General features: G+C 34.5%; 2 protein-coding genes across 7 annotated transcripts; both read right to left on the reverse strand.

Annotated features, from left to right (window-relative positions):
* Positions 1–705: 705 nt before the first annotated feature.
* Positions 706–7,162, reverse strand: LOC102628829 (histone-lysine N-methyltransferase, H3 lysine-9 specific SUVH6-like). 5 transcript variants are annotated; one of them, XM_052438235.1, is made up of 3 exons: positions 6,921–7,162; positions 4,548–4,696; positions 706–3,982 (listed from the first exon to the last, which is right to left on the reverse strand). In XM_052438235.1, exon 3 carries the CDS (start codon positions 3,954–3,956, stop codon positions 933–935), a length of 3,024 nt encoding a protein of 1,007 aa, XP_052294195.1. In that variant the 5' UTR covers positions 3,957–3,982; positions 4,548–4,696; positions 6,921–7,162; the 3' UTR covers positions 706–932. The 5 variants fall into 5 exon arrangements, with proteins under 5 accessions (XP_052294195.1, XP_052294194.1, XP_052294193.1 ...); XM_052438234.1 differs by lacking the exon at positions 4,548–4,696 and adding an exon at positions 5,655–5,802; XM_052438233.1 differs by lacking the exon at positions 4,548–4,696 and adding an exon at positions 5,655–5,819.
* Positions 7,163–13,714: 6,552 nt separating this feature from the next.
* On the reverse strand, positions 13,715–20,420 carry LOC102629760 (GATA transcription factor 26). 2 transcript variants are annotated; one of them, XM_006477032.4, is made up of 8 exons: positions 19,837–20,420; positions 17,692–18,063; positions 16,934–17,366; positions 16,679–16,751; positions 16,160–16,263; positions 15,658–15,844; positions 15,425–15,539; positions 13,715–14,638 (listed from the first exon to the last, which is right to left on the reverse strand). In XM_006477032.4, exons 1-8 carry the CDS (start codon positions 19,874–19,876, stop codon positions 14,334–14,336), a joined length of 1,629 nt encoding a protein of 542 aa, XP_006477095.2. In that variant the 5' UTR covers positions 19,877–20,420; the 3' UTR covers positions 13,715–14,333. The 2 variants fall into 2 exon arrangements, with proteins under 2 accessions (XP_006477095.2, XP_052293494.1); XM_052437534.1 differs by lacking the exon at positions 19,837–20,420 and adding an exon at positions 18,554–19,809.
* Positions 20,421–25,518: the final 5,098 nt, after the last annotated feature.

Here is a 25,518-nt window from a genome sequence, read left to right on the forward strand (position 1 = left end):
TTAAAGATTTAATAGAATATTAATTAAACGACCACTATACCGTTAAAATATTATTTAATCTTAGTACCTAAATGACGAAAAAAAATTCCAATTTGTAGCTGTTGGAACCAATAGCAGCTATAAATGTAGTTAGATAAATTCATCAAACCTACTAATTTAACAATATAAAATCACCAAAATAACCACCATAACTAATTTGTGGTTCATTTACAATATAAATTCAGAACCTCTGCACATATAATTCATCCTAAAGAATCTTTGACTATAATAACAAGTCTTCGAAAGCAATAAATCACCAGTAAAAACAATTAAAGTTATCCCAAAAACATTTAAAGGAAACATAAAAGTAGTTATAGAAAACTTTAAACATTATACCTTGTTTCCGTCAATCAAAAAATAACAATGTAAAACCAGTCATGATGAACATAGAGTTTACAGTTTGTTTCCATCAATTCAAAATAAAACATATTCTAAAAATATCTAAAACAACAACTAATAAATAATCTTTTTACATTTAGGGATAAAATAGTCCTTTATCAATATCCTGTTAAATCATCTAATGCTATTAATGGAAAAGTAGAAAAATAATAAAAAACCTGCAAAAGAAAAATTTTTGGTGTATTTTTAATAAAACGTAGAATATTAGGGCACTTAAATTAAAGCGTAAAAACTAACAAGGGGCTTAAATTTTTGGTGTATTTTTAGTAAAGCGTAAAAACTATCAGGGCACTTAAATTTAAATGTATTGTCCAACAAACAAATACAGCATAATGCAATTTCACGGACGTACATACAGACAGACACATACATCCTCATATTTGTGAGCATAGGTGAGCCAGAAAGATGCTAGGACTTGGAACAAGTGATATAACTAACAGGGCACTTGAATGTACCTTTCTGATGAAAATCAAAACTACTACTGTTAACCTCCCTCAGTACAACCGACCAGTGCATTCTGAAGAACCACAAAAGCAACTCTTCTTCTTAATGTTGCCAGACAAATCATAAACTTGATCTATCACGTAATTGTAATGATAAGTCAGCTCTTGCAGGGGAGGAATGTTCTCAGCAGCAAAGAGCATTATGTGAGGCATTCTCTTGTCCTCATGATCATAAAGGACGTTTTGGGCATAAAGATTAGGCGAACAACTGTGGTTAACAAATCTCCCCACATTGCCATACTCCACTGCATCAATGGTAAATCCACCATCCTCCACAACTCCACAGGAACTTGATGGTGCATCAGGCATAACATTCGAAAGTCCACCCCAAAGAGAACCATCACTATACTTATTCCCAATATCAAATAGATACTCATCATTACTGGTTCTTCTTTCCGCTTCCTTCTCTTCAAGGAGCTCCCCCGCGTACTCACAGATAAAACTTCCTGAAGGAATGGAATTTAGTGATCTCACACCCCATCCCCGTGCTTCAGTTTTGAAGATCTCAAGCTGAAATTTGATACCCTGCTGGCTGACTCTATTATAGCAAGAAGGAGGGCACTTGCAAGAAGGACGACACTCATAGACAAGGGGCTTTGCCTGAACAATGGCCCCATTGTGGTTGTAAGGAAGCTCCCCTCCATTTTTAGCCACACAAGCACATTTCCCCAACTCTGAACATCCGTTAGTGCAATCACAACCCTTTGGAGGAACAGGACGGCACCAATCAGGATATATAATATTGGTTATGTATTTAAATGATGGGGGCTTTTCATCATCTACAGTGTTCACAGCACAAATGGGAATCAACTCCTTTCCTTGTGAGATATCATCAACACATAGACCCTCACGTACTTTAGATTTTTTGCACTTCTTCACCACTTTCCAAGAAAGCTCCGGCTGACCCGGAATTCGGGCCAACTTAAACTTGAAAACCAGCTTACCATGTGAGCCCACATCCTGCCAATATCTCTCCACCAAATACAGACCATCATAAATGTACGTCCTAGATTCTACAGCCTTTGTATCACCACGGATCACTCTTACAGGATTCTGTTCATGTATGCTGTTCGCTAGAGCTAGATTCCCTCGTTCAAGCTTCTGATCTTCAGGTTCCTTGCCTCCGTTCATCACATTCCCTCCCTGACCAGTGTAAATCAAAACATCTGAGTTGTCCAAGTTATCATCGTAACCCCCAGATGCTACAATACTTGTAGCAAGAATTTTTCCCTTGCGCTTGACATAATCTATACCACCCTGAATTTGGAGATGAAGACCAATCATATTCAGCTCCACCCTGTATTGAAACTCGTCGCCCACTTCAACTCCTGGAACCGATCCAATGACTTTTTTGTCGACAGGGATGTATTTCTTTTTGTCCTTGAGAATCCTTGCTGCTAGATAATCAACCCTCTTATGAGAATTTTGTCTGCTGGGTTTTGCTTCTTCTTCATGCAACAGCTTCCTACAAACAGCTTGAAACAGACGCAATGTCTCCCTCACCTTGTTTCGGGCACCAATAGCATCATTTTCAGGACCTTTACCACTTGAACTCCTGGGATGAGGAGGGAGGGTCACATCAAAAACATGCGATCTTTGACCCAGATGAAAGTTTTCTTGTCCTCTATCATGCCCAAGAGAATCTTTCCCATCCCTCATCACCAATGCACTCCTATTTTCATAGGCATTTCTTCCTGAATATGAATTCCTCTTACAGTATGATCCTTCAGAGCCTTTTGCTTTGATAATTTCCTCAGAAGGAGATTTAGAAGGTGGCAGCAAATTATGCTTCTTTCTTTCCCTTTGACCTGTACCACTAACATAGTTAGGTTTGCAAACCCCTTTCTCCCGTCTCCATGGACAGTTCAGCGATGCCATTAGACCTTGCACAATAACCCTGTTCAATGCAAGCTGTAAACCTTCAGAATCTTCCTCTTGGAATTGATTGTCACTTACAGAAAAATCTGACCGGGTTCCATCAAGCTGTTTGTGCTCTCCATAAACCACGATATCCCTCACTGGATTTTCCTCCAAAACTCCAACATCCCTTTCGTTTGATTTTATGAGTGCCCCAGTCTTACCATCAAACCGGTATCGTTTAGTTGCATGAGGACATACAACACTCATTTCACCCGTATCTTCCTGAGCAACTGTCATCATTTTCTTAGAAGAAGTTGCGAAGCCATCACGATTCTTTGTTTCCATGGTAGCATGCTCTTCAAAATCAGCAAGAACTTTACCACTGGTGATTTTAGAAACATCGCCTCCAAACTCATTCATGCAAACATCTCCATCATAACCGTTCACTCTGATTTGGTTTTCATCAGTCTTCACAGTCTCTTTTAATGGTTTGCCTTTGGAATCAGACTCCTCTTGAGGTGAACTCCTAAAAGAAGGATGTGCTTCCATGCACTCTTCTTTACCAAGAACTGAAGCATTTTGCCCACAGAAGGGAGGAAAGTCTCTGATAGCAGAAACTCTTCTCCTAGGAGGATAATTTCTAGTCAAAATTCTCTCCAGATTACTTAAATGTGGAACAGCATTTCGCGAATTAGGTGAGGATAGTGCCTTTGAACCACTTTGCAGGACCATCTCTTCATCTGAAACACCAATATGCATCATGTTCAAATTTTTTGACCCATCATAAATTTTGCCTCCTGAAGTGTTTACATTTTCGGTGTCTAGCAACAATGTTCCATTCGGGTCAGCACTAACTAGATCCAGCATATCCACATGATTAGATGAGACAACAACATTTTCAGCATCAGGCCTAACTACACCAACAATGGCTTCTTCATTAGGTATCCAATTGATCCTTGAGGCAGACGGTCCACACCCGGGTGGAAAATCTCGAACAGCAGAAATTTTTCGCCGCTTATGCTTGGGACCACCTTGCGAAGCACAGTGGCCATTTTCCATAGGCGCTTTTCCCAACCTACCATCAGAATGACTACCATTAGGTAATGAAACAACTCTAGCTGACTCTGTCTGCAGCAAACTGTCCATAACCCCCATCCCAACTCATGAAATATTAAAACAACCTGAAAAATAAACATAATCATCATTAATCTCTAGATTAAAAAAAGCAATTATAACTCAGAAACTAAATATTGAGCATAACAGCAACAAGGTGAACCAAATGAGCAAAGACTCCCATGAGCCAAAAGATGAACGTAAGAAAAGAGAAGTAACAACAAACTTATAACTGAATAGTGAACAATGCAATTGTACTAAATTTTTTGCATTAACTAAACAGAAATTTAAGCAAATGCCTTCGCAGAATTAAACAGATTAAAGAAAGCCTTATATGAAGAAACTAGATATAGCAGACTACTAAGAATCTCAAGATTCAGAATTACAGTAGTCTCCAGGTCCCATAAAGACTAAATTAAACAACATTTAACAATCCTTGCATAAATGAAAGCAAACAACAACATGAGTCAAACAACATAAGAGATTAGTATCTGTTGGATCGGTTTATAAACTCAGCCAAATTTAGTTAAAAAAATTATTGAAAGTAAAAATAAAAAATAAAAATAAAGATAAAGGGGACATAAGATTTATGAGGACTTCTTACGTCTGCAGGGCCATGCCCACAACAATTACCTACGGATGGAGCCACGCCCATGAACACTACCTAAGTCCACAGACAGGAGGGGTGACGCAAACCCGATCCGATCTCAGGTTCAGGTTCGGATTGGATCAGATTACTTGTGCAATCCGATTGAGTGATGTTTACTACAACATGATCCAATCTGAAGATCCAATTGGGTTGGGTCAAAAAAAAAATCTAAAACAAAACTATAAAATTAACTAAACCAGTAAACCTAATCGAAATGAAATCTGTAAACAAAACTCACACTCACACACGCAGAGCCGCAGCACACAAAGTTACAAACAAAACTCAAAATTCTAAATCTGTAAACCACAGTATCACACACAGAGCACATGACCACAGCACTCACACCAGTACACCACACACAGACACACGACACATGCAGCTCAGGCCCCGGAGGTTGGAAACACTGAGCAGCCACAGGCACGCACTGCCGCGTGCGCACACACACACATAGAAATCAGGACACAACCGTGCAAAGCAGCAGCCAGCAGTAACCGACGTGACTGCACGAAGTCAAGCCATCGCTGCTGCTACAAAGTGCCACAGCAATCTGCCGCACCGCAACTGCTGCTGCCTGCTGCTACCGCAACGCACCGATGCAATCTACCTGCTGCCGCTTGCTCCACCAGCCTGCAGCTTGTTCCACCTCGACAGCCACCATCACCAAGTTTTTCATGGTATATGACTATATTATATTAAATAATTAATTTCAAAATTTTGAAATTAATTGTAAAATGGGGTTTATTGTTTGAATTTAAATAAACTTGACTTCGGAATTAGCAAGACATCTAAACCCGATATTGTTCTATGTATTGTATTTCTATATCTATATCTAACCCTAACCCACTCCAATCCGAATTAAACCTAAATTCATGTTCGGCTTGGATCAGAACAAAAACTCAGGTTGAGTTCAGATGACTTTTTCCCAACCTGATTAACTCGAAACCCAATTGGGTTTATCTAAACCTGAGTTTGCCCACCCCTGACGGACAGGGCCCCACCCACAACGACTACCTAAGTCCTTGGACGGGGACACACCCACAACGACCCATGCCTAAATTTTAATTAATTCACTAAGTAATAAAGATTACAACCTCTTGGACTTATTCAATTAAGAGTATTGGTCCCCTTGGTGAAACCAAACCCAATGAACTTGCTTAGCAATCACCACTTGACTTCAATGTCTGCTGCAACTTGAACTCCTTCAATCGTTGCAAATCGTCTACTGCTTCCTTGAAATCCCTTCAACACAAGCAAACCTAAAATACTTCTCCCGAAAATCTTAATCACAATACGAGTTTAGAAAATAAACAATGGAAGGTTGAAGACTCAAGTCTTCCATCTCTTCAACACAAGCAAACATGAAATAATTTTCCTGAAGATCTTAATCACAATAGAGTTTAGAGAATAGATGCAAACCTAAAATGCTTCTCTCTAAGATCATAATCGCAATAGAGTTTAGAGAATAGGCACAATTAAAGTACTTCTCCCTAAGATGTTAATCATAAGTTCAGATAGACATTGGAAGGTTGAATGACGCAAACCTAAAATACTTCTCCACTCAAGAATACATAGAAATCTTAATCACAAGTTCACAGAATATACAATGTTAAATTCAATGAGTGAAACTCCTCCTTTATATGTTACATGTCAAACCCTAATAAAGAGTGCAATAAATGCCAAATCTACTTATAACGGATGGAGTCTTCTAATAATGGAACCTTATTCTCCACAAGTAAAGCACAGGTGTTTCTTCTTGCTTCATGCAAAAGTGATCCAAATTCTTCAATGATTTACAATAAGATGCCGACACTAAATATGCTAACAGTATCTCATGTCTACATATGTAATATCCTACTAAACAAATGGCTGCAAAAGTTTCTTTTACCTTGTTTTCTAGGAAACCAAACAGAACATACATACCCCAAAGCTCAGAATCTAATACATGGAAAGAAAATGAGAAAAATCGACAGTAAACAATCCATGAAAATAAAATCATATGTCATTATATAACTAACTAGGCTTTAAAAAATAATAAAACAACAAATGAACAAACAAAGATTCAGGCTCTAATTCAGGCCATTTTCCAGCATCTTCTCAGTAAGCACACAGAATTTGAGCTACAAATCTCATAATCACAACAATCAAATTAAACCTAAACAAAAGTTGAAGACAACAATTATGCGAGTATCAAAATGATTAAAACCTAGTAATTGAACTAATTATAAAAAAAAAACGAAAATGCTATCTTCAGTTAAATAACACACAATATTCCAGCATTTTTCTCAGTGAAGCCAATTAATCAAATTAATTTTTAAAAAATCCACCAGAAGCACAAAATATAGAAGTAAATAATAGACCTGGATTTGGAATTTAGACTGAATCAACGGTCAATAAAGCACAAGATCTAACTGCACGACAGTCAATATCGGAAATGATTTAGGTTTTGGCCTCTCCGAAAAGTGCAGTGTGATGTATTGGAAAAATGAAAAATAAATTTGTTATCTTCACATTCATGCTTTAAGGCGAGTGAAAAACGAGGTTCTGATTTAAAGGCGGTCATAAACGACGTCGTGAGGTGCTTCCCAAAATTAGAATTATTTCGCTCGCTCACTGCGGTGGGCAGGTGTAAGTAATAATAATCCTTGGCGCTAAAACGGAAAACCACGAGTTACTTGCTTACCCTTACACCGTCACTGTTTAGGCATGACCCAGTCAAAAATGAAGTTTCCTTTCGCTGTAAGAGCGTGTCAAAAAATAAATTTGGTTTGTGCACGTGTCCCTGATTATTTTTGTTTTTACGGCATTATGTAGTTCCTCAGATCAAATTAAATTCTCTAATCGCACATCTGAAAAAGGTTTGCAATTTTTTATTTGACTGAAACTTTCAAGTTTCAACAACTTTTAAAAAAATTTAATTACATTATTCTTTAAAATACCTTAAATTAATTTATAAAATATTAACATATAAATTAAAAGTCCACATCCCATCATTAAATTTTATCTTAAAAATTTTTTAATATTTTTATTTATAAATTTATACGAATTCAAAAAGCGTAAATTATTCTTATCTTGTTACCTAATTTCTACTTTCATAATTATAAACTCTTAAAGTTTCTCAAAATAATACTTTTACTTATAATTTAAATATAAATTATGAAATAGGACGGGCAGAAAAAATTATTAAAAGAATAATTTATTTAAATATTTAATCAAATATTCATTAAAAAAAAAGATATTTTTATTATTTAAATAATTTTGGTTAAAGAGGGGTTTTAGAAGGAATTTAAAGGAATGTCAACAGGCCTACTCTTTTTATTTCTAAACACTACACGCTACATTGTGAATCAAAAGTCCACTAAGACTTAGGTCCATTTAAGACTAAAATTGTTAAGGTCCAGCCCAAAATTCCACAAAAAACATTTTAAATTTTAAATTTTAAATTTTTTCCTTTTTTAACTATTAAAATATTTGATTTTTTTTCCCGAACGAAATTTGAGGGGGGGGGGGGAAACCAAACTTGGAAAATAGTCTTAAAATCTTTGGATTTTTTGAAACTAACTCTTAACTTTTATTGTTATCATAACTGGCCAAATACATGTTAACATATATGTTTCTATAATATTGATTTTGATGATAACAAACAAGATTAAGAATGATTAATCTTTTAAGCTCAAATTATTTAATATTCTTTTTAAATAAATCATTATTTTCACATTATAAATGTTTTGTATTTAATGGAAAAATGATTTTATGAAATTGATTGTTTTTATTCTTTTTAAATAAATCATTATTTTCACATTATAAATGTTTCATATTTAATGGAAAAATGATTTTATGAAATTGGTTGTTTTTCAAAGTTTATAGTTTAATTGAAACATTTTGAAAACTTTGAAATAAACAAGTATTGCTTGAAATTTTGGTGAAGGACTTATTTGAAAAGTGTCATAGCATTTTAGGCTATAACATAATTTCAGAAAGTTTTGGGATTAACAAAGCATTACTTAGAAATTCTGAAATTGGACATATTTATAAAGTTTCATAACGTTTTGGGTTATAGTACAGTTTTGTAAAGTTTTATGGTCAAACTGTAAATTTTAAAAAAAGTGCACCGTGCAGGTTACTGTAGCAATCACTGTAGCAAACGGCTAACCGTTTATTTAAAAAAGGCTAACCGATAATTTCCAGAAAGCATGTTCTGCAAAGTATTGTTAAAATGATGATTCTGGAAACTAACGGTGAACCGTTTACTGAAAACGGTTAACCGATTATTTCCAGATTGCTAACCTTGAACCGTTTAGTAAGAGCGGTTAAACTAAATTTGTTTTGCAGGTTTCTGGAAATTAACGGCGAAAGGGTAAGCCTAAACGGCTAATCGTTTATTTGAAATTTGGCCCAACGGTAACTTTGACCAAACGAAACGGTTAACCGTTTATGGTTAACGGCGAACCGTTTTCTGTCCGACAGTTTGTAACGGCTAGATTTTCAGCTCTAACTATAAATAAGCTCATCCAAATTCAAACAAGATTGATCACAACACAATCATTGAGCTTATATTCGAGAATACAATCTTCATTAAGCTTTAAACACATTCTCTCTTCATCTATTCACACATTGGGCATTGATTTCTAATCTTAAATATTGTGTGAGAGAAAAACAATTTGTAATCTTCTACTTTGAGTGATTGTAAGTGTTGGGATACACTTGGGTTAAGAGATTGGGGATAATCTCTTGTTGTAAAGGTCCATTGACACATTGGAAGTCAATTGTAAGCGTTTGAAGCCTTGGGAGGCTAGCTTAGTGAAATCCTCAAGCCCGGTGAGCTTGGAGGCGTGGACGTAGGCGGAGATTGCCGAACCACGTAAAAATCTTTGTGTTTGTTTTCTCTTCCCTTACTCTTTTAATATTGTGCATGATTGAATTTATTGTTTTCAATTTGATTAAGGCAATAGATTAAATTGTTGAGAGAATTGTATTGTATAATTTTTAAAATCCCAATTCACCCCCCCTCTTGGGTTGCATACTTGTATTTCAATACAATGTTTTTAAACCGAATAGGCCTCATCACTTTCAAAAAATTACCAAAGCAATACCACTCTTAAAAAATCATCAAATCTCACTGCTTCACAAAATCATCAAACACCATCACTTTCAACAAATTACCAAATTCATCAAACAAATGTAGCAATACATAACTAAAGATATAATCATCAATTATAAATCCTAAAGCTAAGGTTAGTGTATCACACAATGTGTGTTTTTTAATGTTTTAAGTTAAGGGTTTAAGTTTGAAATTTATGTGAATTTTTTTTTAAATGTTGTTATTTTTAATTCATAAAATAATGTGAATTCTTAAAGTACTTAATTTGAGTTCACAGATAAAAAAAACTATTGAAAATAACAAAAATTCGAGTTAAAAAAATATTGGAACAAAACCCAAAATATATACACAGACAAGGCGACTAGTACTTGATCACATAGTCACATTATGTGTGACAAATAGGGATCTAAAATGTGGGGGATGTTTTTATCCAAAAAATATCATTTTGCTAGTTGTGATATTAAAAAGTTATCGGGTTCAATTTAAAAAGAAAAACTCAAAAGTTTTAGGATTTTTTTTTTATAAATTTTCCAAAAAGCACAGAACCAAGTCAGGGTGGCTTTTTCCAGGGTCGAGCTAATATAAACTAAAAGCCTAAAACCGAACCCAACCCAACTCAAATCAAACCCATTTTATATCCATAATGTCATTGTTTCACTAATAAACATAATATTTAAATTATTACCTTCGTCTTTAGCTTTCGCAAGTACTATATTATTAAAAAAAAATAAAAAAAAAGAAGGGAAAAGTACTAGATTTTAATATCTCAATCTTAAAAATCTTTAAAAAAAATGTTAATTAATGAGGACGAGCCTCGAATTTATCGATCGACCACAAAATGACAAAGAATAATTTTTATAACAAATTTTAGATACAAATATTTTCATGAATGTCACATTGATTTTAATATTTCCTCCTCCCTCAACATTCTCTGTGTTGTCCACTTTAATGATGTTTTCCTAAATTTAATACTAAATCTCCTTATTTACAACGTTATGGACCTTTTGGAAACAATTAGACAGAACCTATACATATGAGTAACGTGTAACTCTCTCTTCCCGAAGGAAAAAAGTTTCACAAATTAAAGACAAAAAAAACTAGGCACGGAAAGCATAGAACCAAAGTAGCAGTTAACTTCCTAACACCCCAATGATTATTGCACGTAATTTTGTAACCTTTGATTAAAATATTCGGGAAACTATATTATGATTAAATTCTCCAGGAAAAACATCTTAGTTTTGCTCTTTAATAAGAGATTTGAAGCATGTAGCAGTTTACAATAAGTGAAGGCAGATTCAAGTTGTAACAAATATTGAAATCGAGCTTTGCTGGTGCAAACGAAACAAGTTCATTTGATTTGATTTTAGGGAAGGTTGAAGAAATGACTTGTTGTTTTGAAATAAGAAGTCAGCAAGGCACATGAAAGTGTGGAATGAAAGATTGAAAGTTCTTAAAACAAACTGTACAAGTTGGCCATGGCTCGTTTAAGTTATAACTTCAATTAGATAAAAAACTAAAAAAAAAAATATTTTTTTTTATAAATATATAATTAGAAAAATATCATAAGTAAACAAAATTCACAAATTTAATGGAAAATGGTAAAATTTGCAAAATGCTTTAAATATCCACCGTTGATCTTATTACCGGCCGTTGATTGATACAAAAAAGGGCGGGAATCCTTCAAAAGGACCAAAAAGTCAAAAACGATGAAGCCGCCAATAAATAGACAAAACCCTAAAATTGAAATCAGAATAGTTCCGAAATTCTCCCCACTTCACCTTTCGCCCAAAATTTCAAACCTGAAAAATGGAAGCCGACGATCCTTTCGCCTCAATCACCAAACTCTGCCAGGTGTCATCCTCCCAGGAAGAACACTTGCGTCACTGTCGGTTCGTGGGCGAACCGGAAGAGGACCCGCAAGCTTCCGGGGAAATTGACGAGCAATTAACCGGCATCATGATGATTACTCCTCCTGATAGTATGTCGGACAACGACGAGAATGACAATAATGCCCTTAAAGATAACGAAATTTTCCATACCCCACCTGAAGATACCCTAATCTCCAGCTCCGACGATCATCGAGATAATCAAAGGGTTGTTATTGAAGAAGAAGCTGAAGGGGGTTGTACGGAGGGCGAAAAGACGGTCGATTTGGGGACGGATACCGATTTAGGGTTCACAGAGGTGGAGTTGACGCAGAGATCCGGCAGTGCAAACGAGGTAATTCAATCTGAATTAAACAAAATTAGGGTTCTGAAGAGAGAATTAGCTGCCAGTGAACGTCTAATCGAATCTCTAAAGAAAAAATCGAAAATTTCGGATAACAGTTTTCGTTCGGAATCTCCAAAACGATGTTTAGGGGAAAGTGTAAAGAAAATAATGAAATCTTTGGAGAAATTGAATTCTAATAAAGGCAGTCCGTACAATCACGAATATAAATCTCATCAAAGTAATCAAAGTAGTGAAGCTAGTGGAGATAGTTCTTCCAAAAGGAAGCTAGACTTTTCAACTGACAATTTAGGATTAGAAACTGAAGCTACTGATAGGGATTTAAGATTTAGTGAAGGTTTAGAGCGCATTATAAGAAATGGGGAAGGTTATAGATCAGTAGGCAACAATGGAAATGGTAAGGGAACTTCAATTTCGGGGCGAAAGAGCAAAGAGGACATTGACAAGTATAGGTATACTGGTCCAAGCGTTCATAACTCATGTGAAATGGGGAGAAGAACTCGCGCGATACGCTCATTGCCGGTGACAATTTGTGGAAAGGGAGAGAGGGATGCTAGGAATGATTATAAGGAGATCACGCTTTTGGATGTCTTGAGGATGCTGGCAAGGAATTGTGATTATGATCATAGCCTTGAGAGTAAAAGCATCTTGGATGTTGCAAAGAGTCGGGGCTTGTCTTTTCCGTAGCTATGAGATAAAGAATCATCTATAACATGTATATAAGTGGACATAGGGTTTTTATGGACATTGGTATGATGGGTTTCGAACTGAACAGAGGTTTTGGAAATCCTATTGTTCTTGGATGTGAACCTGTTTCCCCAACTGCTGCTGGCCTATACAGTTAGGGATGTTATTGTTGGTTGTTACCAATGGGAGGATGTATGTTGGAGCATATTGAACTTATAAATTGGAAGATAAGTGCATTTGTGGATCAATAATGGGATGCTGTCGGTGTTACTTGGTTTGGGAGCTTTACATGAGGTGCGTGTTTGGACTTTGGAGCATCAACACATTTTTACGCAAAAAATCTTGTACATAACTATATATATTTCAGCTACTAGTGTTCCTTAACTGAGCTCTATGTGTGTGTAATACTGGTTTGATAAGACAGTTGTTGGTTGGACTTATTTATTGTATGAAGTCAAGCCCTGTTACTTAGCCTAAATTTAAGGATCCAATTGAAAAGGATTTTGCTAAAATTTGTCAAAGAAGAAACAAGGTATTTATAGCTATTCTCATTCTTCCCCTTCATTTCAGGAAATGTACATTATATAAGTATTTACATATCTATCAATGCATAGTCGTACCTGTTAAATTGAAATTTAAAATAGTTGATTTAATATGTTGAGGCAATCAGGCAAAATGTTGCTTTCCCAAGTCAGGATAATAGCACTATGAATCTATGATTGGCTCTCTTCAAATGCACGTGCATCGGCTGTATGCAGTTGCACAATTTGACTTTGGGAGTTTTCTTTTATTGCTCTTATAGTTATAGGGATCCATCTTGCAGTTTTTCTGCGGATAAAACTTCATGAGGTCATCAGACTTTGCTTATTAATGGATTCTCATTAACCGGTTAGTTGTTCATGGAAATGATGCCCCCATTTTTTAGCACAGAGAATTGATAATCCGCCCAAACAAGAAATAAGTAAAATTTTAGATGTGTAATAAGTATTTCATCTTTGTTGTTCATAAGATTTAACCGGGTAATTCTACAAAGTTACGTTGAGCATTTTCAAATGCTCAAATAAGTAGTGATGTTTGGTGGTCGTGCACAATTTATTTAAACCGGGCTAATGGTATTAAGCTATGTTCAAATTGATGTGCACAAAGTTCTTATATTCTCACATCTAAGAGAATCAACTAGCAACGTAAAATATGATCTTACAGATCACTGTTCCTACATCCTAGAATGATTGACCCACTAATGAAGTCGATTATTCACAATAAGCATCAAAAGAGCGAACGTTTCTTCTTTTCCCATATATCTTCGGGACTGACATGACCAACTGAACTATGCAGTTGTCCAGCCAAGAAGCATAAATATAATGGTTACTTACCAACTTAATTCACATGCATCCCTCCCTTTGTGGCTGGGTAAAATCTATGAAACTGAAGCAACGGCTCCAAGAGGATGTGGCAAGTTATTTTGCATGGCAAACATTATATTTGCATACATAACTCTGAAAATCGCCCCTCTACAGCATCTTGAGCTATATATTACAGTCTGTTGTCAACCTATACAAAAAAGCCCACCCAAGCCAAATTTATCTCTTAGCATTCCATGTTCGAAAAGATCAAGGGAAAAAGATCAACCAGCAAACGTCATTCACAGAACTTTAGTAGTTGGCATGCATAGAGCATCCATCGGACAAGCACTGAAGGAGGCAGTCTGCAGACTTACATGGCCCTAGTAATCAAAGTACTATTTGGACCAATTCTGCTATGGTCGGGCATGATTCGGGTATGCTGAGCTACTACTGCTTGCCTGTTGGCCAAAACTTAAAGATGGGTGAAGGAGCTCTGCCTGTGGAAATGAGCCATTGGATGGCACGTCCAGCAGCAGATCTTGATCAGAACTTTCATCAACAAAATGCAGAGATTCGAGCATGAGGGAGCTACCATCAGAAGGCAAGGCAAATAAACTTCTTGGACTAAAGCAAGAGCCATCATTTTCCATGAATTCCTTGTTTTCATAGGTAGCCTTCACAGTCACCCTTTTGGGGCTCTTCATAATATTTTTTGCTTCTGAAAGAGCAAAGATACTTTTAGGGAGCAGTTCCAATGTACAATATTGTAATGGTTACAGAAGACCATTGACAATCAATTTATACTGTGATGTATTTATTATGCCATTACAAAAGCCTGTCACTTGATCATGGGGTTAGTCAACCAAGTTGTCAACACTAACCCTTCAAATTGAAAAGACGTCTTTGAGTTTAGATGTATCCACACATGCAACGGTGCACCAACAGAGATTAATTCAAATTTCTAATATATTATCCATAATCTGTGCTAAAGATGTTTTAAGCCAATCATCTGTTTCATTAAAATTTCCCCAAAAATCTATCCTCTAAAAGTGGTAGTGGTATTTGTGAGTGTCAGGTCCTTAGGATTATCGGGACAGAATATGTATGTAGGGGAAATTGTTGAGGCTTAACTGTGTCAACAGAAAGAAATGTGTATCCTCTATGATATTGCATGTATATGTTTACTGCAACGGAACTTAAAACTGTGTGCCATAAGCAATTGGAAATTATGTGAACAGAAATTACAGATCCGGGATTGAAGCCTAGATTGGAAGGATTGATTTTAACCACATCGGTAATCCTAGTGCATGTTATACTTGCTAGGAACAAAGTACCCTTCAGCTTATCATAATCCTATTTATTAGTCTCCCGTTTGGTTTCTCTTTGTTCATTGGAGAGCCTAAGTTGTGTCTTCAACGTTGGGAATCAATGAACCTCTCCAACCTTTTGTAGTGTTTACCTGATCAGAAACATTCAATGACACATTATCACAAGTTTGACTAACCTGGAAACTTTTGATTTTGGCCATCACGTAATCTCTTGGCATTTATTATGTTATTTGATGCAGCGGCATCTGGCCCTCTTGAAACATATGACCCTCCAGTACCACTCTTACACTTCTGCAACCATAAAGTGAGCTAATAATTAGCAAGATAATTGTCAATCAACTTTCCAAGGAATAAAAGTTCTGATAAAGATTTTAAAGTAATGATATTCAAATAAAAACTCAATTTAAACCTTGAGTGATTGATAGTGCTCCACCCAATTGGATGTTGTCAAATTAGATAACGCAAGCCTTTTCAATGTCCTGCAGTCTTCGGTTGCCACCCCCAGGAATGAGAGATCAAAAACCCCTTCTGCAAGCAGTTGCTGAAAGGAAGATATATTCTCCTTGAATTGAAGGCTATCAAACATACTATTGAGGCTGCACATGCAACAATGATATCATCAATAATGCACCTCAAAATTGAAACCTTTTCTTTAAAATTCCACATGAAATGAATTGCTTCAACACCAATGTTTGAATATGCATAATAGGACCATCAATTGCTCATTATTCAAGACCGGATTCCATTGGTTTGGTTATTATGCATATCACACTTGCAATCCAATTTGGTGTGATTATCCTTACTACACTGCAATGAAACCTTATTCATTATTTCACTATAGATCATATTTCAAAAATTCTCTACATTCACTTGCATATAGCATAAAAGACATGTAAGAGAAAGAGACTGACCTATCTGGAAATACGGTGGTGTCATTAAGAGGTAGATACTTCAGTAATTGCTGCTGCTCCTCGTGCGTCAAGTGTCCCACAAACTCCTTAAAATTGAGAATATCCTACACCAAATATGAATACTGACCATGATATCTCTCAACAATTTAAAACAGAACAATGTTCAAGCAGAAATATTCTGCACAATAGATAAATACAACGATGCAAGTCACACTGCTGTATGAGTAATTTAGGGTAGATTCACAAAGATCCTTCAGAAGAAATTCAAAGTGAAACTTTGAGAGTGCATAACAATGAGAAAGTGAAACACGGTAACCCATATACCATATACATAACTCAGTTTGACATGCTTCATATTGAGAAATGCACAGCTGAAAGTAAGCTTCAATATATATATATATATATATATATATATAATTTTACCAAAGCCTTCTCAGTAGAATGCTAACAGATAACATCAAGTTCAAATCAATGGTTTTTGTATGACCACCAGACAAAGACCAACTTAATACCACTTACATTCAAGTCTATTTCACATAGCGGTGAATTATGACTCCCCAGGATTTGTAATTTTTCCTGCTGAGATTTGTCCCTGAAATGCCAAAAAACAGAAATGTTAACCAAGCTAATAATCTCCATTTTGTAGTTATGTTGCATGCTCATTATATAGGGGAGGGTTTAAATTAGAAACCATTACTTTTGTTTTCAATCTCTTAAAAATAGATAATTGACAAAAGGGCTTTCATATGTTTTTACCATTCCCAAAGAAGTTACCTCTTAAGTTGATCTTGTTGCATGCCTTGTTCAATGAAGTTCTTTGCTTTGTCCATGTTACGACTTGAAAAGTTTACACCCTGGTAATCATTATATACATGAAGGGTTGCAGAACGAGAGTATGACTCATTTACTAAGTACTGTTTGTTTTCAACTGACAAGGAACTAGCTTCAGATTCCTCTTCTCGTGCTATGGAACTGGGATGTCTAATGAGAACACTTCCATGTCCTATCTCGACAGACACCATTGGTGTTTCACTTTCAAAAAGCAAATCCTCTTCTGATGATCCAGAGAAGTATGAAGACTGTTGTTCATGTAAAATAGTATACAAATCTTTAGTAAGCTTCTCAACTGGAGATTGCTTTGGACGATTGACACAGGTTCTCTTCTTAGAAGGTACCACCGAGTCCCACACATTTGATTGGGCTGGACCTGACAAGAAAAGCATCAGGAAAATACTTCAGAGGCAGAATTACCAAGCACAGTAAGGTCGATAAATTATTGAATCAATGGCACTTGAACTAGTCAAGCAAGCAGTTGGCATTCCACACAGATAGATTCTGGAACAGTTAAGTTACTTTTCTCTAATTTACTGGATTCATATATCATACGGTAGCTGACGCAATACCAATGTTCTTAACTCTTTTTAAAATTTACATGAAACTGAGCAATGGATTATGCAACTCTAGTGATGGCCTGGTATAAAAAAATTTCACTCAAAAGGGGCAACGAAGATGAACTTTATTGAGTGCCCAACCTGTCAAATCACTAGCATCTGCACTCCCAAATTGTACACAGCTCTCAGAATTAGATATGGCAGACCCCGAACTAGATCTATTACTTGTGTCTTCATCAACAACCTTCCGGTATCCATGGTTGTAATCAGGGGCAAAACCCCCAACTACCACATTGTCATAATTTGACTTTCGCTTGAGAACTTTCACATCTTTGTTCTTGTTAATAGATATGCTCTTAACTTTGGAAACCCTGTGATCCTCATAATCATCTGGTTCAGCCCGAGCATGAAGTGGGGTATAGTTTGCAAGAGTTCCCTTTGTCCTCCACCGAGATCCACAGGCATTGCACAGTACAGGCTTCTCAGGAGGCCCATTGCGCCAAAGAGGAGTGCCTATTACAACACTTGATTGTTAGCAATAATAGACATCAAATAAATCCATTTACAAATATGATTAAATATGTAAGTAAGATAGACTTAGAAGATGAACTAATGGTCATCTAGAGCTCCTCATTGTCAATAAATTTAACAGCCACACAAACAGCAGGAACATTCAGCAGGAAAATGATTTGTCAAAATATGCACTTCAGCTAATGCATAGACAAGGATGAAGGCTCTATTGGACAAGAGTTGTTAACAAATACAGGTGAAACAACAAAGAGATTTTGAATAGAAGATAGAAAGCTAATCACCGAGAGAAGTATATATTTGGGAGAAATGGATATGAAAAGCATTCCAGTAAATTTCTAATAGAAATAGCTTCTCAGGCTTGGGCTAATATACATCTTTCATGTGGCGGATTTCAATATTTGTTCATGTCGATTCAACATATCAATATTCTCACTCTTTCTGTACCCAAACTAAAACAGGATTTAGGATGCACCTCCTCTCATCATAAGCAATTTATGATCAGGCCTTTTCTAAGTGATCAACAAAGCCATTGCTCTTTCTTCCCGATTTTTCCTTTCTTTCTCTACTGAGCTTCTTATCAAAATATATAAATAAAGGCATTGACCTTTAGGGTGGAACAAGGGCATAATTCTCATAGATACTCTAATTACATGTACAAAGAAATAGAATTTTCTTCCTCGTTACACCACCATCTGGTATTGGTCTTGAGGTTTCCTCTCAACATGACCATTTCTGAGTGTTTGGCTATCCAAAACCTATTCAACATTGATTCAAATTTGCATCATTCCAACTTCTATGCCAAAGAATAGTGTTGGCATTGAAGATAACACTGAAGTTGCTACAACTAAGGAGAAGCAACTTTAATAAACCTCACTCACAGCTCAGTCCCAACAAATGCTTGCGGGAAATCAAAAACAAATGTTGTGCTGCACACTTTCACAGACAAACAAATAACGTAATGATGCATTTGGAACTAGTTCAAGAAACTTCTTAGCAGGTGAATGGGAGAGTTTGTCAACTTCAAAAGACAATAGGATGCAATTAGAAACAAAAGCTCAACATCAAGAAAACGGAAGAAAGTAGTTTTGAACTGAAATAAAAGTAACTAAATGAAAGTAATTTCAATAAGCAGTTGGAGAAGCAGCACAAGTTAATCAGTAAAAACAGTTCAAGCACTTATTAGCAAGTACTCTTCAGCTCTAATCCTACATTGGATTCACTCTTTAAAAACAGGAATGTGGGCAATAGATTCGCCACTGAGGTTAAACTAAGCTAAAAAAAATTCACATTCCTGATGTTGTAGAAACTACATTTATTTTTTTCTCATATTGAATAATTCAGTAAGCAAAAAATTCATACAAAAAGTTCAGCTTGAGCTATTTCTCAATCTGATATTGACAAAGTGATTTCCAACAATTTGATGAAGAGTCCAAACTCAACTCTGAAACAAGTTGAAAACTGTGATAGACAGTCAAACAAGAAAAACTGAGTACTTGGACTCAATGAAAAACTGGAATTGAAAGCAGTATCAGTTCAAATAAACAAGACAGCTGTGTTTCAGAATCCACACACAAGCAAAATCACACAACAATACAGCCCATATTCTCAATTCATTAGCTTTTTGCACATAGTTTATTCCCTTCAATCATAGAATTACTCATCCAATATGCATATTCATATATCAAACAAACAAAATAAAATACAAAAATTGAAGAACACATTTTTTCCTTAAAAAATGGAGAAACAAGAACTCACTTGTAACTCCACAGTGATAGCAAGGACCTTGCTTTCCCATGTCCTTCCCTTAGTTTTTTTTTTTTTTTAACCCTTTAAAGGAAATAATTCTAACAAAATTCTGGTAAACAAAAGGGAAAAAGGGCAAATTTATTGACAAAAGTTGAAACGAAAATTAATAAATTTGTAAGAATAAAAAAAAAAAACTGTTTTTTTTAATCTATATTTCTTCAAGCCTCATATGGCATATACAAACACAGCTGGGCACAAACAAGAAAGGCTTCTCAGCAACAAAGCTTTGCTGAAAAAATATTAAAAGCCAAAGACCCAGTACAGTATTTTCTCAGTTTTTTTTTTTTTTGGTTGGTTATGTGGTCTTATTTATTTAATTGTTATTTTAAAAATCACAAAAAAAAATAATGACAAAAATACAATAAGAAATGAAAAGATAGAGATGGGTTTCTCAGCTGGGAATCTGTACAATCAAATGGAAAAAGTAAAAGGCCATTGAGAGAGAATCTAATTAAATGGCTGTTAAAATGTGAAAGAGAAGAAGCAGAAGAAGAAGAAGAAGAAGAAAGAGAAGTGTTTGTGTGTATAAATAATATATGACCTTTTGTTGTTGTATAGTTGTATGTATTGTGAAGTAAAAATGTAAAATGTTCAGCTCTCACTCTTTATTTTACTTTTATTATTATTATTATTATTATTATTTTCATGTTACCAAAAGAAAAAAAAAATAGAAAGACTGAAAGATTTCAATTCCATATTTATTTATTTCTTCTTATTTAAAAAATCAGTTATTATTTTTTTAAAAAAACCCATTCCGAAGTGAAACATTGCAAAGAATATAATTGCATATATTCTGTTGACCATAGGCATCTCTTCTTTGTTAAACCAAAAGGGGGCAAAAAAAAAAAAAAAAAAGCCAGATATTAAACTTATGGTTTTAGAGAAAATTAAAACAAAAATAAATGGCAGAGAACAACAAAAAAGGTGAAAAAAGCAAAGAGGGTGTTTGTTTGGCATTTTCCTTTGTATATTATGTTTTTCTTTTTTTTTTTGGGTATTTTGTACAAGATAATATTAATAATATTCTGTTCTGTATGTTTTATGTGATGACATGATGTTGATAAATATTAAAATCAGTCTTTATTTATAAAAGGAAGAAAAACTAGAGTCACCCTCTACGCTACATTTCGTGGTCACAACTCACATGTGCGACGATTTCATTGGGGGAAGCTTCGAATTATATCGACATTGGGCCCCACTGAAATGTAATTCGGTCAAGATTTTCAATTTAATTTAGGTTTTAGATCTGAGGGTAGTGAGTACGGCTGTGATTAACGTAACTTAAGTGGCCTGTCATTGTAAAGATAAGACTTGTAAAAAAGCTAAAACCAAAAGCATCACCACAAAAAGGGACATTTATTACAATATAATTATTCTTTTCCACCTCCAATTTAGCATTTATTTATTTTTTAATTGACATCAATTTTACAAAAACTTAACGAGACAAATACTATGCCAAGCCCATGATACACGGTGGGTATCCCATGAATTTGACTGATTTTGGTACCCATGTGAGTTTCCTTTTTTTCTTTTATTTTTTTTTCCTTATTTCTAATTTTTGGTTTCAGCTTACTTTCTGAATAATTTGGTCGACCCACAAGTCTAAAAATCGTACTAAGAAAACCAACAGGAATACAGAAATCTTAGCCGTGTGATTACAAGCACAAGGCTTTTCCAACGAAAGATTTTGACCCAAAGCCAACTCACGTCATGTTCAAAATCGGACGGCCAATAATCATCAGTCTTTTGGGCTTCCCCAGTGAATAGTCAATGAATAAAAAGTCATGCAGATTAACACGACCTATATAAATGTCATTCGTTATACAAGTTTGACGTAAATTGTAATGTTATTAATAATACATTTTTATGTCTACGGTGTTTTTGTTAACATTACATCCTCTTTATCATACAGATTATGGACCGTCCATTCAATCACATAATTGGAAGATGCGACCGATCCCATTAATAAAAAATATATATGACTTTTTTTAAAAAAAAATATTAATGAAATGCGACTTCTTATCACTCAAAAAAAATACCACTTTTTTCTTTTTTATAGAAAATGAAACATGACCTTAGTAAGATATAAATATGATTTATAAAAATGTTTTTACTTTTTTTAAAATTTATGGTGGTTATCAGTTTATATGAATAGAGTTTATACACTTAAAATTATTGATATTTCTTAATTTTATCGAATTTTATTAGCACATTAAAAAAAACCCTTTTTTTCTTTAAAAAAAGGAAAAAAAGGGGGGGGTCAAGACATAATGGTGGGTCCCAACAAAGAACTTCATAACCGATGGTGCTTTGTTAGATCGGCCACTTCTCTTCTCCTCGGTTCTTTTCTTAGTTTCCTTGGTAAATCTTCTCAATAAGGAAACAAAGTTAGTGTACAGAACACTCACACCGAAACATTTATTTTAAAGGACACGTAAGGTATTGCATAAATGATTTAGACCGCGGCCCCACGTCAGGATCACGCTCTTTTTTTTTCTTTTTTTATAATCCGGTTTGATTGTTGTATGTAAACGAGGATGTGGCGTTGTGGGTCCGTCGAGTGTAATTAGGTTGGAAATGCAGACGCCACGTGCACAGCGAATGTGGGGTGAGGGTGCATGATTGCAAGCATGTGGTGAGACACAACAAGTTCGCTTGTCTTCAACTAAATTCGAGTAAATAAAAAAAAACAACAAATCGGAGCCCGTCTTTAATTAAGAAGAGGGTAGAGAGCCCTAATCTTCTCTTTCGGCATAACCAATGACCTTCAATTCTTTCTTTTTTAAAAAAAAAAAAAAAAATTGTTTATGGAAATGGATTGTATTTGTAACCATTGATATTGTCAATGTTCGGATTATCCCGCATTTTTTTTGGGGGGAATTTACGAAATTATCCCTTTACCAAACAATCCCACATTGTTATGTTAGGTGTCACAAGGGAGTTGTCATTAGCACTAAACTATGAGTTAAGTGAGATTACTGAGATATACAGACCCCTTTATCTAAAGCTAACACCTGGTGAGCAGGTTCCATATGCTAATAAGGTATCCAATTGTGACCACTACGACACAATTTTATTAATAGCACTTCGTGAATGATTATTCAATGGGATTGATTAAAATTATTAAATAACCAAGAAGTACCATGCGATGTTGTCATTCTGTATCATGTGATAGCATTTGTATATACAAATGCAATTATAAAGCTAAAATAGTATGATATTATCTTTATTGACGTCCCCAGTTATTTTCCGATAAAATACAATACAATACATTTGGAAATTTTCACCTAAAGAAAAAAAAATTGTTGAGACTTGGGAGTCAAAATATTGACAAAAACGACTGAAAATTTGGTGAATGTAACGTTATAAATATATTATATATAGGCGTGTATGTACAACGATGGAATGCAAGAATAAAAAAAAAATTAATTCAAAATAACGTAATCTTTCGTTGTTATTTGTTTATCGGTGAAAGAAAAGCTATCAAATTAATGATATAATACAAAAGTAAAAATCTTAAAAGTGTCATACTAACGGAAATATAAATTTTACATTCCAATTATGAATACCTAGCATTATTGGTGTAGGTAGTGGCATGCTTGAATTGAGCATACCTAACCTAACCATATATTTACCATTGATGAATACGTCAACTTTTAAAAAAAAAATTAATTAAAAAAAAAATCAACGCATAAAAAGATTTATGTGATCTGATAAGATGATGTACAAGATTTGTGTAGACGAAACTTCTAGTTGATGGAGAGTTATCTAACGTAGGTTGATAATTGCCACTTTTTTGAATTTTAATTGCAATAGACAAAGAAGACGAAAGGGCAAGTAAAATGTTTGATGATATTCAGCTGATAAAATCTTGGATAATACACCAAAAGAGACATGCTGTGGACAAGTTGGTGTGATCTCTAATTGTGATGTTTTGAGGTGAATTATACCGCAAATAAGACTCCGCAAATTAGGTGGTTACATGTATCGAGCACCCTTGTTTTGACCTCATACCACCTCATTCGATCTCTTTATTTATTATAATTTTTTTTTAGGTCTTATTTAAAGTTAAATTTTAGATCTTGATTGTTACTGTAGACACAGAGGTCAATATAATTGACTCTAATCTTTATTTTACCTTATCGGCTAATTAAATAAAATAGTGATGATAAATTAGACGAAGAATGCGAAATTACATAAGATGATGGGTGATGATGCACGGCTAGTGCGCACATGGCCAATGAGATGAAATAATTAGACCCCATTTTTAGCACAATATTATCCATACATATCTCACTTTACATTAGGGGTGTGCATATTTTAACCGAACCGATCCAAACCGACCATTTGGATCAGTTTGGATCGGTTTCATTAGTAAAAAAACTGGTTTCGGTTTATTGGATTGCAAACCGACATTACTCGGTTTGGAAGGATTCCAAACCAATTCAAACCGATCCAATCCATAAATATTATATAATTATATTATATTCTAAGTTAAGCAATCCAACTAATTATATTTATCATTTTATGTAGATTTTGACAAATCAAAAGTAATTGGACCATAAGTTTTGACGGACAAGATGCACAATATTTTAATTGTCAAATGTTGTTCAAGTTTATTTTAATTTTGTGAGTTTGTTTTGAATGAACATGTTAAAAACTTCTTTATTAGGATGTATTATGCTGTAAACTTGTATAGACGTATATTTAAATTGTTATGTAGATATCAAAGTAGATATGAATAATATAAAAGAGGTATCAATTCAGATTACGGACACAAAAAAATAACAAATAATTTAAGTAAAATAATATAAAAGAAGTGGCATTTTAACTAATAAGCTCAAACCGAATTTGCCCACCCCTACTTTACATAAAATTGTTCACTAGCCTATTTATTTATTAGAGAGTTTAAATTTTTAAGTACAAAATAGTAGATGAAATGCCGGAGCCACAATTTTATGGTGAATAAATGTGGGAATGTGGTTTCGGTTTTATCTTGCAAGAGGGAAAGGCGAGTGAAGGAATTAATAGTAGCAAATAAGTTTAAGTATTGGGAATAATTGAAAAGAAACGAAGGGTAAATTTAATGAGATTAATTATATGTTCATTTCGTGTTGAATCTTTTTATCTCATCACGGACAACTACGAACACCGTAAGCATTATAGCAAATAGTATGATAGATGTATACGAGTGTTTGTGAGATATTATTTTGAGTGGCTACAATTGTTGAAACTTCTGAGGGGATTTTTTTTAAATCTAAAACAAAAGAAAAGAAGGGTGTGGAAAAACAAAATAAAAAGGGGCATATATTTAAAAAAAAAAAAAAGTAAGACAAGTTGAATATGTTTTATAGTTTGAAAAAAAAATGGATATTTTGCAATACTATAAGAAAACTAGAGAAGTGACAGCATTTTGATAAATTTTAAGACACCCAGTATATTCATAATGTTAAATATTCTAATACATAAGTATTAACTACTATTTTGTATCACATATTTATTAAATATCACATCAATTATGAATTAAGTTATGATTCAAATACTAAAATCTTTAGTATTAACTTAGAGGAAATGCAAAATATTTCAATTTGATTTGTTTGTACAAGAGATGCTCTATGCAAAACAAGATAA

Source organism: Citrus sinensis, chromosome 3 (assembly GCF_022201045.2).
Source record: "Citrus sinensis cultivar Valencia sweet orange chromosome 3, DVS_A1.0, whole genome shotgun sequence".
Classification (NCBI taxonomy): domain Eukaryota; kingdom Viridiplantae; phylum Streptophyta; class Magnoliopsida; order Sapindales; family Rutaceae; genus Citrus; species Citrus sinensis.